At 41.3% G+C, this 12,940-nt stretch overlaps 1 protein-coding gene across 1 annotated transcript in view; it reads right to left on the reverse strand.

The window, feature by feature from the left end:
* The window catches only part of Mpzl1 (myelin protein zero like 1), a 60,743-nt gene that overhangs the window by 8,791 nt on the left and 39,012 nt on the right, over positions 1 to 12,940 (reverse strand). The window contains exons 2-4 of the mRNA XM_042677341.1: positions 10,895 to 11,061; positions 3,569 to 3,782; positions 2,483 to 2,606 (exon numbers count right to left, since the gene is read on the reverse strand). Of these exons, the coding sequence (XP_042533275.1) occupies positions 2,483 to 2,606; positions 3,569 to 3,782; positions 10,895 to 11,061 (505 nt within the window). The remainder of the gene's footprint in view (positions 1 to 2,482; positions 2,607 to 3,568; positions 3,783 to 10,894; positions 11,062 to 12,940) is intronic.

Below are 12,940 nucleotides of genomic sequence, written 5' to 3' on the forward strand. Positions count from 1 at the left end.
TGAACCTGCTGCTATTGGAGGCACAAAAATTAATGTGGTACAATATCTTCACTCCAGTTTCAAATACTTATTTTGTAATTCTGGTGATAAATTCTTATTTATGTTTTTGCTGCTTTGTCTTTTTTCCTTGCCATCAACCCAGGTCAAAGTTTTAAAAGGAGCAAACTAAACCTTCTTAAAGGAAATTCATTTTTACTCCCATTAAAAGCAAGCCTCTTTTGAATGTATTTTTTAAGTTACAGATAGATATACATCCAGACTTGTATTTATGGCTGTGTGTGTGTGTGTGTATACTGAAGTTTGAACCGAGGGCCCTGTGTTCTTGCTTGTTTTTTTTTCACTCAAGGCTGGAGCTCTATTGCTTGAGTCACACCTCCACTTCCAGCATTTTGCTGTCTAATTGGAGGGAAGAGTCTCTCAGACTCCTGAGTCAATAGGATTACAGACATGAGTTACCCACGTCCAGCTTCATGGGTCTTGTTTCCTCCATTCTCTAGCTCCCCACATTTTGTTTCCCTACTAATACCACAACCAACCAAAAAATAGAACCCCCCCCCAAACAGCTTCAGAAACCATGAGTGATGACAAATTATAGAATGAAAAATCATACAGGCTGATCTCTCTCAGAAGCATGAAGGGTTTTTCTTTAACATGTGCCATCTCATAAATAAATGAAGAAAGTGAACACCAGGGAAGAATGAGAAGGAACTCATTTGGAGATTTCCTAAAGAGAGATGTCATCAGCAGAGTAAATCATTTATATATATATATACACACACACACATATATATAAATGTATATATATATATATATATATATATAAATGATATATATATACACAGACACACACACATACACTTATGAGTTTGGGAAGGATGGATCAGTTTAAAGTGCTATGCCGAGAGCACACTATGCATTGCGAAAATTGGTTTTTTGTGGATGGAGCCAGACATGCGCTGAACCAAACTGTTTGATTATTCTAACACAAAGAGGGTCTTAAACCACTGACAGTAAGAAAAACACAGTCATTTTACATAAAGAACACATATATTCAGATGAGCCCAATTTCATCTGGATATTATTGCTCATTAGGTTTCCAGTATAATCACATGCCATATTTGTGGACAAACTATACTAGATGTTGGGTTGACTCAGAGCTAGGTGGTTAGTTATCAACAAAAGAAATGAGTTGAATACATAAACATGAACATTAACAGCAACCAGCAATGTGACTAGTTACCATGTGTCTACTGGAGAGGAAGAAGAGACCCAGCCCTGTTTATAGTCCCAATGTGTCTTCTATGTCAGCTTTTCTTAAGAAGTGGAAGATAAGCAGGACCTGATCCTAGCACACCAAGGCAGAAAAGCAAAAGAGAAGGAAAAAAACCAAAGTAAGAAGAATAGCAGCATTCACGATGCCATGCAGGATTCTAAGGAATACTTGCCTGACCCTTTACTAACCCCGCAGGACGAACGATAGACTGGTAAGTCACCACCTTGGGATTAGTCTCATGTAGAAAAACCAACAACCCAGCTCTACTTCATCATAAAACACCATGCAAGGAACAACAGAGTCAGCAGAATAGAAGCATTCCAAGCTGAATTTGAACATTCACAGACTTGTTTAAACACAGCACTCGTAAAAGCTATATCAGCAGAGCCCATAGGCACAGGTTCCCACCATCCACTAGCAAGCAAGCTCAGAGCATGCAATCCTTTTGAATTACAGTGCCTCTGGGATGGAGAAAGTCAGATGGTGCACGTGTAACACAGCTCGTGCTACGTCAACTTGAATCCAGAGTTCATCAGTTTTACCACATGAATTCTACATAGCTTATTACAGTTTAACTTTCCAGCTGGAGTGAGGAAAAGAGAAGGTCCTTCAATTAGATATACCCTACACTCACAGATTTTCTTTTGAGAAGAAAAGTCAACTTTTCTTTATTGCTGGTATTTTTTGTTGTCAACACAAGGCAAGACAATCAGAGCAATAAAGCTGCCAAAGCTGAGGTAGGAAGTTCCAAAAGGAAAACTCCTCCATCTTGACCCTGGGCTAGGAGAGTAGTTTATTTCTATAAGTTCCTGATTAACGTTTAATAGTTACCCAACTAAGACTCTTACTAGATTATTGCCAAGAAATTACAACTGAACTGTTAAGTGGGGTAAGTGATGTCTGTGGCTTAAGAACACTAATTGCAGAGTGGATGATTCTGAAACTCAGAACACAGACTGCTGAGCAGTTCATTTCAACACACCTCTGAAGGAAACTAGAGAACAGGGATTAGTATCACAGTCTACGTGAAACAGAGGCACTGGCTTCTGCCTGCCCATGTTAGAAAATACCTCCTAAGAAGCATGCTCATTTCCAACAGGCGAGCACACAGTAGTTAATTCCTTACAATGACATTTCCATTTTAAAAATATACAATATAAGCCTCAGTTTCTTCTTTCCACCCCTCCCCTGAAAGATGGTGTTTCTTACCCAGTATATTCCGGTTTCCAGTTTTTCCTTTTATAGAGGACCGCCAGAATCATGCTGATGAGCAGAGTGAGCCCTAGGACCACAGCAGTAACTATACCCACCACCACCCAAACTGGCAAACTCTCTAGAGGGAAAGAACAAGACAGGGATAAGATACATTGCTACAGAGAAAAGGATGGGTAATTCATTAATTTAATAAGCAAAAGTTTACCCTTCGCAGTTATTATTTTATTTAACCTCTTCTATTATCCATATTATAAGCAGTAGTACCTAAGTGATGACATACAGCGACATACTGGTGATGTACTAGCTGAAAAAGAATGAACTAGAGGATAAAACATTTCTATACCCACAATCCCTCTCCATGTTCTAAAGTCAAAATTGGAGATCTGAATTTCTATCAGTCTACTACTCTCCAACAGAGCAGACTTTGTCCCAGGATGGAGACACTAAAACTTAGCATTTTCTGCTTATTATTGAAAAAGGGAAGAAATAATTGTAGGCTGGGAATGTGGCTTAGTGGTAGAGTGCTTGCCTTACATGCATGAAGCCCTGGGTTCGATTCCTCAGTACCACATAAACAGAAAAAGCTGGAAGTGGCACTGTGGCTCAAATGGTAGAGTGCTAGCCTTGAGCAAAAGAAGCTCAGGGACAGTGCCCAGGCCCTGAGTTCAAGCCCCAGCACTGGCAAAAAAAAAAAAAAAAAGAAAGAAAGAAAAGAAAGAATTGTACTGAATTGGAGATGTCAAAACTTTGGGTTGGAGAATATCAACATGCTATCAATTTCCTTCTCTCCCATGGCCCACTTCTTCTAACCATTATGATTAATACTAAAGAAAAAAATTCCTACACCTGAACACAGATCCATAAGTTCCAGTCAGGAAGTACATACAAGAAGAAATCAGCCACTCTGGAGGCGGAGTTAGTTCTCCAACCCCTAGGTATGTCTGGTTCAGAGACAGAGAGAACAAGTCTATGGCAAAAAAAAATCCTCACTTCAAACATATCTTGAAATATTAACTCTTGTTCTCCGACTAAATGAGATAAAGAGGACTGTCATTTCTGCAAAAGTCCTAAAGAGAGTACCTTTTTCCACGACATAGAGTCTAATATGGCCAGGCTGGACAACAATGTCAGGAGGGTTTTTGACATCACAGATGTAGGTGCCATTGTGTATAAACTGCATATTTTCTATGTTGATTGATGCATCCTTCTTGTCGAGGTCTCCAGCCCAGCTGATTCTGTCCTTAAATGGTGGATAATTCCCAAAGTATACTTGCCCTTGGGAGTAGTGGAAAAACTGCAATTAGAAAATGAGAGCACATGAGCTACTTTCAAAGACCAAATTCCTAAAGACTATAAGAGGAATGCTGGTAAAGCTTTAGAAAAGACTTCAAATGAAAGAAATGCAAATCATATAACAAGTCTCAAGCTATGGAAGATAGGCCAGGCAGAGTTTTGAAGATGATAGAGTACAACTCTGCCAAGTTTCAGTTGAAAAAAATCAGACATACATATCATCTTTAATCCTTTCAACATCCCCTAAAGGTAATGATTACTATTCATTTTTTAAATAAGAAAATGGAACTCAAAAGAAGTCATATTCCCAAGGTCACAATTAAGTATTAGGCCCAGAGTCAAAATCAGGCCCATCTTACTCTCAAAAAGCCAACATTCAGCCAGGCGCTGGTAGCTCATGCCTGTAATCCTAGCCACTCAGGAGGCTGAGATCTGAGGATCACGGTTCAAAGCCAGCTCAGGCAGGAAAGTCCGTGACTCTTACCTCCAATAAACCACTAGAAAACCGGAAGTGGTGCTGTGGCTCAAGTGGTAGAGTGCTTGCCTTGAGCTGAAGAGCACAGGGACAGCGCCCAGGCCCAGAGTTCAAGCCCCACAACCGACAAAAAAAAAAGCCAACATTCTTCCTACAAGACTACCGTTGGGCCCAGTGAATTCAGAAACCTACCACTAAGATATACAAAGGCACACAAAAAAGAAGCCTAAATGGTATATGTCTATCTGCAAGTTTCAGTGGAAAAGTCATAGGCATGTAAAAGAAACAAAACCTGGAATATACAAAATGTTCTTCCTGGCCTGTGAAAGAAGTGTTAGCCTTTCTCGGTGTACTCTTCCCTCTCAGACCTAGAAACTTATTTCTCAAAGCAAACCTTCAAGAAGGTAATGCCCAGAGGGAGGGGAATCTACTCACATTCAATTAAACCCAAGCAGTTTCGCTGGAGGGTCGATGTCTGCTCTCAGTCCTTGATAAGAAGATAGTGGGAGATTTGCTCCATTATCCAGTCTACTTAATTTCCACTGACAACACCTAATTTTAAGCTCTCACCATCTTGGACTGGGGGGACTTCTTTTTTTTTTTTTTTTTTTTTGGGGGGGGGGGGGTCCGGTCGTGGGGCCTGAACTCTGGGCCTGGGCGCTGTCCCTCAGCTCTTCAGCTCAAGGCTAGCGCTCTACCACTTGAGCCACAGTGCCACTTCCGGCTTTTTCGTTTTTTTGCTTATGTGGTGCTGAGGAATCGAACCCAGGGCCTCAGGCATGCAAGGCAAGCGCTCTACCACTGAGCCACCTTCCCAGCCCCTGGGGGGACTTCTTAATTGGCATCTGATTCCAGCCTCAACTTTCTTTGTACCACCCTCCACCAATGTCTAAAGGAACAATGACAAAGAAACTGTTATTATGCCATTTGCCCAATATATGCCCTCTATTTATTTTTTGGGGGGGGTCCAGTTGTGGGGCCTGAACTCTGGGCCTAGGTACTGTCCGTCAGCTCTTCAGCTCAAGGCTAGCGCTCTACCACTTGAGCCAGAGCGCCACTTCCAGCTTTTTTTTTTTTTGTTTATGTGGTGCTGAGGAATCGAACCCAGGGCCTCATGCATGCAAGGCAAGTGCTCTACCACTGAGCCACCTTCCCAGCCCTATGCCCTGTATTTAATATGACCTAAATGTTTTGTTAGGAACTGTGAAGGTCTGAGATTTCACTATTGGTAAACTAACAAAGTACCAATGAAGTATTCATTCCCATGAAGACTCAGAAACAAAGGGCCTTATGATCATGGAACAAGAAGCATATTTCTATATGTTCCCTTTGCTCCCTAACTCCCATATTGGTGGCACAAGGGGCTCAGGTGGACTTTGTACATGCAGGGGCATTACTTATCATCATGCGGCAGCGGGGGGGGGGGGGGGGGGGGGGGGAATAACTTCATCATCACCGCTAGGAACTCCAAGCTTAGGGAACCCAACTCTCATTTTTCAGACAGGGTCTCATGACATTGCTCACTCAGCTGCTCACTCATCTAAGTGTTGGGACTACAGGTATAAGGCACCATGCCTTGATTAGAACTCAAATATTTTGTAATTATGTAAAAGGCATGTCCAACTTTCATCTGAAAAGACACACTACCTTCACTACATGGAACAGTGAGCAAATCTGTCTTCCATAGCTAGTTGTTTTATGAAGAAAGTTCACAACAAAGACAGCTAGTGGGCCAGGAGTTGGTGTCTCATGCCTATAATCTTAGCTACACAAAAGGCTGAGATCTGAGGACTGCGGTTCAAAGCCAGCCAGGACAGGAAAGCCTTTGAGACTCTTATCTCCAATCAACCACAAGAAAACCCTAAGTGTAGCAGTAGCTGCAAAGTGGTAGCACAAAAAAGCTCAGAGGCAGCTCTCAGGCCCGAGTTCAAGCCCCATGGCCAAAAAACAAAACAAAACAAACAAACAAAAACAGCCGTTCTTGCCTACAACATACGCAGAAATGTGAATAACTCATGGGGAACCACCAGTCAGCCACACTCCAGTGCTCACAACATCCTACAAGGTGAGAGCCATTTAACCATTATTTCATAAATAAGGAAAGTGAGGCTCAGAAAACTTCAGTGACCTGCCTAAGGACACATGTCTTTGAGACAGAATTCAACTCTAGCTTTCATTTCAAGGCTGTTACTATTTTTTCCCTATCATTAAATGTTTCTTATGTCTGATCATATCCTGCCTGCTCAAAGACCTTCACTCCCCTTTTCTGCCAGAAAACAGATAAGAAACTCAATGTCCCAAACACTGAGTCCTTCCATCATCTAGTCCCTGCCTTCTCTTTCTATGTCCCCAAATTTTCTCTTGCATTTTTTTTTTTTTTTTTTTTTTGGTCAGTCATGGGGCTTGAACTCTGGACTTGGGCCCTGTCCATGAGCTCTTCAGCTCAAGGCAAGTGCTCTACCACTTGAGCCACAGTGCCATTTCTGGTTTTCTGGTGGTTAATTAGAGAGTCTTGCAGACTGTCTGGGCTAGCTTTGAACCATGATCCTCAGATCTCAGTCTTCTGAGTAGCTAGGATTACAGGCATGAGCCACTGGCGCCCAGCTTCTCCCTTGCATTTTTTTTTTTTTTTGGTCATGGGGCCTGAACTCTGGGCCTGGGCACTGTCCCTCAGTTCTTCAGCTCAAGGATAGCGCCCTACCACCTGAGCCATAGCTTATGTGGTGCTAAGGAATTGAACCCAGGGCTTCATGAATGTGAGGCGAGCACTCTATCACTGAGCACCTTCCTAGCCCTCTCCCTTGAATTTCTGAAGCTGTTTATAATACCACCTACTCCACTGCTTCCAACTGCTGTGTTGTGTGCACAATACTCCCCTGGTCAGTCTGTTTAGATAGACTGAGTGCCCTCTGAAGGAGAGCGATGAATTGTATTTACCTCCTCGACTCTTAGGAGGACCTCATGTATTGATCAAACCAATGAGATAAAAGAATAAACAAACTTTACTGGATCTCATTACCAGCCAGTACTTTTAAGTGTATGGCAGTGTGCTGAAGCTATCAGGGATACTGAAGAGTTAAGACAAGTGTCTCCTTTCAAACAGCAATAATCAGGATTATGAGAAAAGCTGTCCTAACAGAGGGTACATATTATAGAAATGTATAGTGAGTTTTAAGATCTAAGAACTTGAGAGTGGAGTGTTATGGAAGGATTAGGAGGTAAATATGGCAAGAGTTCAGAAGGAGGAGGCAGAACATAAAGCAATTTCAGTAGACTGGAAATAACCTTATAAGAAGAAGAGAAGAAAAATTGAAGTGGTTGGCTAAGACAAATTGTAATAAGCTTTGACTTCTAAACAAGTATAATTGTTATGAATGTGAAGCCAGGAAGTTTCTGACAAAGGCAGTACCAGGCAAAAAAAAAAACTATTTTAAGACTGGTATACCTAGAGGCATGTGATGGTTGAACCCAAACAAGTAGAACAAACCAAGTGTTAACGAACTAATCTAGGCACAAAATTAACATCGTTTAAGAGACAGCAGAGACATGACAAAATCTGTACACTATAACTGAAAAACAATTCAGCAAAGATTCTTAAGTCTGCTGCAGATGGCAGAGGGGAAGTGTAGAGGACAAGGAAGGGAAAACAACTATAAGACAAGCCACTCCACCAGTCTGGTCCCTAAACAACACAAACATTTATGGTATGCTAGATTTGAGCACACTTTTCTTACAAAATCTGTAAAGAAAAAAGCAACCTGCTTATTTGATTAAACATGTTCCAATATTTCAAAGATAAAAGATCCTATATTCTGGAGTTGTGTAATCCGACTAGTGTATAGGTAAGTTAACAACTCTAATCAAAAATACAACAAGTGCCAGGCACATACTCATGCCTGTAACCCTAGCTACTCAAGAGGCTGAGATATGCAGATTGTGATTTGAAGCCAACCCAAACAGAAAAGTCTATGAGACTCATACCTCCACTTAACCAGCAAAGAGCCGGTAATGCAGCTGTGACTCAGGTGGTAGCATGCTAGCCTTGCACAAAAAAAGCTAAGGAATAGCACCCAGGCCAAGTTCAAGCCCCGGTATTGGCACAAAAAAAAAAAAAGAGGAAAATGCAACTTGTTTTTGGATTACTAAGCCTTCCTCAACCCACATATGAATGAATATTTGTGCATTAGTGGAACTACTCTTTAAAAGAGAGTTGTTATCTCTCAGTGTCCCACTGGTGATAGCTTTATTTTCCATAAACGAAACACTGCTGGTCACATCCCGGATGTGACCTCCCACTTTCCCTCTTTGCTAGACGTGACATAGAGGTCCGTCCTATGAATAAATCTTGGACTCTGACAGAAAAATAGTTTCCACCCATGAAATGAAAAATACAATTTGCAGTCCTATCTGCTGCTGGGAGAACAGTCTTTTGTAGTAGTAGTTTATTTGACTCATGGGTCAAAGGTTAGGAAGTCTAAAAGCATGGCATGCTGCCCTTGCTTGGCACTGCTGCGGGTCTCTAACATAGGGGAGGGAAGACTGAGCAAGTGAGCAAGCTTGTATCTCTCTCCTTCCTCTCAGAAAGTCACTAGTGCCATCACAGGCCCCCACTCCCAACAGACTTCATTCAATCTAGTCTTGATTGCGTTGTAAGCCCCCTCCCCTTCTAAATACCACTTCAACATTTGAACTTGAAGATTAAGTTTCCAACACCAGAACTTTGGATGACAACACTGACTATCTAACATACAACACTGCTAAAGTAGAAGACAGTATTTGAATGATCCTCAATGTGCTAACAAGGCCACAGTCTCACAATAACTTGTCTATATTAGCACTGAAATACCTCACCAGCACCCTGGCACTTACCTTATATGGCCTCACTTTCCTCCTATGTGGGAGGTTTATTATCTCCACTTCATAGACAAGAATCAGGACAGCCAGTGCATGGTTAATAAGCACCCACTACATAATATAGCATGTACTTAAAAACTGCTTTTGCTAAAAAGTACTGACTTCGCACTTGAGCCCACAACTTAATGAAAAGTTGGAGAAAAGTTCAGCGAACCTGCCTCTCTCTTGCATGTCTCTTCAGCTCCTAGCCATTCTCTCCTGTACTTAACCACGTTTTCCTTAACAGCAGAACTGAGGGATGAACACTTGATGTCCAAAGTGCAATCTACTCCTCAGGTAACAACGACATGCTTACTCAGACCAATTCTCAGATAATGACCAGCCAAATCATCATACCTTTGATCAAGAAATTTTGCTTACATCTAGCCCACTGTCCTTTGTTTGAATCTGAAACTCAAGTCAGAACCTGGAAGATAAGCTTGAAATGCCTCTTCCCAGGCTAGACTGTATTGAATCTCCTCTGCACTTTACCACATGCTTCTCTGTTGTTGTTGTTGTTGTTATTGTTGTTTTTTGTTCTTGTTTTTTGGTGCCTATTCTGGCACTTAAACTCAGAGTCTGAGTGCTGCTGTCCCTGAGCTTTTGCTCAAGCTAGCTTTCTTACCACTTGAGCCACAGCTCCAATTCTTTTTCAGTTGGCTAGTGGAAATAAAAGTCTTATAGACTTTCCTGCCCAGGACAGATCTGAACTGCAAACCTCAGATCTCAGCCACCTGAGTAGCTAGGATTACAGGTGTGAGCTACCAGTGCCCAGGCACCTGGAGCTTTTTTCCTTAAGGCTAGCACTCCATCATTTGAGCTTCAACTCCCCTTCCAGCATTTTGGTGGTTAGTTGGAGATAAGTGTCTCATAGACTTTCCTCCCCAGGGTGACTTCAACTGCAATCCTCAGATTTCAGCCTCCTGTTTAGCTAAGATTATAGATGTGAGTCACTGATGCTGGGCCCACATGATTCTCTTTAATTGGGACAGGGGGATAAGCCTAGACCTGTTGGGACTCCTGGAGCCCCAAGCTTTTCACCTAAAACTGTTTACCCAGCACTCAGCAAATTACTAATTCTGCTAGGCCCCTCCTCTTACTTGAATCATCTGTACACCAGTCTCACTTTTCTGTACTCTCAGGTTAAAGGCTCAAAGGTTTGAAATTCCCTTCTTCCTCAAAAAACCTATACATTGTGAGCTCCCATTAAAACACTGCTGAGTTACACACAAGCTTAATCAAGAAAAGTATAATCAACTCAGAAAGATGTATAAATACATATCAAAAAATCAGAAATACCAAGAAAATAAGCTTCATCTAAGAGATGCTTAGTTCTTTTTTCCTAAAGAATCTGAGTCAAGAAAAGACTCTGCAGTGGGCGTCAGTGGCTCACACTTGTAATCCTAGCTACTCAGGAGGCTGAGATCTAAGGATCTCGGTTCAAAGCCAGCTTGGGCAGCAAAGTCTGTAGACTCTTATCTCCAATAAACCACTAGAAAACCAGAAGTGGCGCTGTGGCTCAAGTGGTAGAGTACTTGCCTTGAGCTGAAGAGCACAGGGACAGCACCCAAGCCCAGAGTTCAAGCCCCATGACCGACAAAAGAAAAAAGAAGAAAAAAGAAAAGACCTTGCAAATTACTTAATAGATTTCACAAATTTGGGGAATGGAAAAGCATAGGTCATCAATCACAAGAACAACACAGCAGTAAAGCCTATGAGAAATAATGACACTCAAACATTCCTACCGACACAGTGGTGTCAGTCCCCTCTGGCTGGAAGCTCCAGGAAACAGTGGTTAAGCGGCTAGTCACATTGGTGGACTTGAATGTGCATGTGAGCTTCCCTTGTGTCCCATTTGCCACATAGATTTCTTTTGGTGTATATACTTCCAACGCTGACACTCTGGCTGTCACTGTAGAAAGAACAAGGACAATTTAAATGTTGAATTTAGCATGAATACTACTGTACATTATTTATCAGTGAAAAAGATAAAAGTTACAAGATATACACAGCAATCTGCTGTATTATTATACTCCATTCCTCACAGGATACTTTATGGTTCAGGGCTTCCTACAGAGTAACTGTTGATGGTCTGCTGTTTTTATTTGGGGATATACCTAATATATTTGTTTAATGAATAGACATTTATAAAAGCAGTTTTAGGTATGCAGAAACAAATGGAACGTGAAGAGTTCTCATGAATTTGCCTTTCCCCTTTCATTATTATTAATGTGTGTGCCACATTTGTATCAACTGATAAGCTAAGATTGTTACATTATTGTTAGGTTTGCAGGGTTCACTCTTTGCCTTATACATCCTTTGGATATGGATATAAGAAGTGATAACCACCCTTACAATATACCATACAAAATACTTACTTCACTGTCTTAAAAAGAATCCCTTTTGTGCTACAGGTTTCCTCTCCCAAAGCTCCTGGAAACCACTGACCTTGTTTTGTTTTCCCTTTGGTTGTACTGAGGATTGAAATCAAGGCCTCACCTCTTGAGCCATGCACTAGTCCTTTCTCTTTTAGTTTGTTTTTCAGGCTCTCACTTTTGTCAGGCCAGCGATACCAGTGAGAGAGTCTCACTAACGTTTACCCAACCTAGCCTTAAACCTCTACCTTATCTACATCTACTAAGTAGCTGGGATCATACATACCATGATGTCTAGTGCATCCACTGACTTTTTACTGTTACTACAATTTTGTATTCCCAGAACACTATAGAGGTAGAATCTTATAGCATATAGCCTCTTCTTTCTCTTCTTTTCTTTTCTTCTTTTTTCAAACTTCTCTTTTCTTTCCTTCCTTCCTTCCTTCAGTCCTTCCTTCTTTCCTTCCTTCCTGCCAGTATCATGGCTCTGGCTCAGCTATCTTGATCCCATAAGCACTCTATCACTGGAGTTATGACTCCAGCCTTGCTTTTTTAAGTAGTGATAAGGTCATACAGACTTTTCTGCTTTGAACTATTATATTTCAGGTCTCAGCCTCCTGAAAAAGCTAGGATTACAGGTGTGAGCCACAAGCTTAGCTATTTTTACTTCTTTAAACAGAATTCATTTGCTATACTGCAATTGTTATCACATTAAACTTTATCTCACCTTTTATATTTAAAACAATTAAACTATTCTTATCTACCACTTCATATCAGACCATGTCTATTATTTAATTGACCCTTTTCCTATAAAGAATTTAAAGTAGGAAAGTAATACTGTGATAGTGCCATGGTTTGAACTCAAGGACTCACACACTCTACACAAACACTCTACTTCTGAGACCATACCTCTAGCCCCAAACCAGATTATCATTAAAGAAATAGTCTGGAATAATTATAGTGTTCCAGTTATTCTAGAATGTAACAGATGGGCAAAATAAGCAGGGTATTATCACTTGAGATGGAAGGTCAAAGACTTAACTGTGACTAGACCAAGGGGAACCAGAGCCCTCCCCTCCTCCTCCCAACCACCTTCCAAATGTTTATTCTTAGGACACAAGGAGCACTTTGGCCATTCTTTTAAATAAACTGATAGCCATACTGCATCAAGCAGATTTTTTTCTGCTAAAAGAGGGAGGATTATTATTATAGGGAACAATAGATTATTATTTGTGGTCCAAATCTCAAAACAAGACTTTCTTTGAGACTGGAAGCAAACAAAAGGCTTCCTTGCTATTGTGGGTAGGCAGAAAAGCAGCCCCAGGCACTGGAGTTCAGAGCGAAGGACAAAGCACAGGGCAGACCAGTTAACCAGCTTATTCCAGGAAGCAGCTCTGGTCTGCAAGTCTGACTCCA

The sequence above is a fragment of the Dipodomys spectabilis genome, unplaced genomic scaffold, assembly GCF_019054845.1.
Source record: "Dipodomys spectabilis isolate Male_0828 unplaced genomic scaffold, ASM1905484v1 ptg000036l, whole genome shotgun sequence".
NCBI lineage: Eukaryota > Metazoa > Chordata > Mammalia > Rodentia > Heteromyidae > Dipodomys > Dipodomys spectabilis.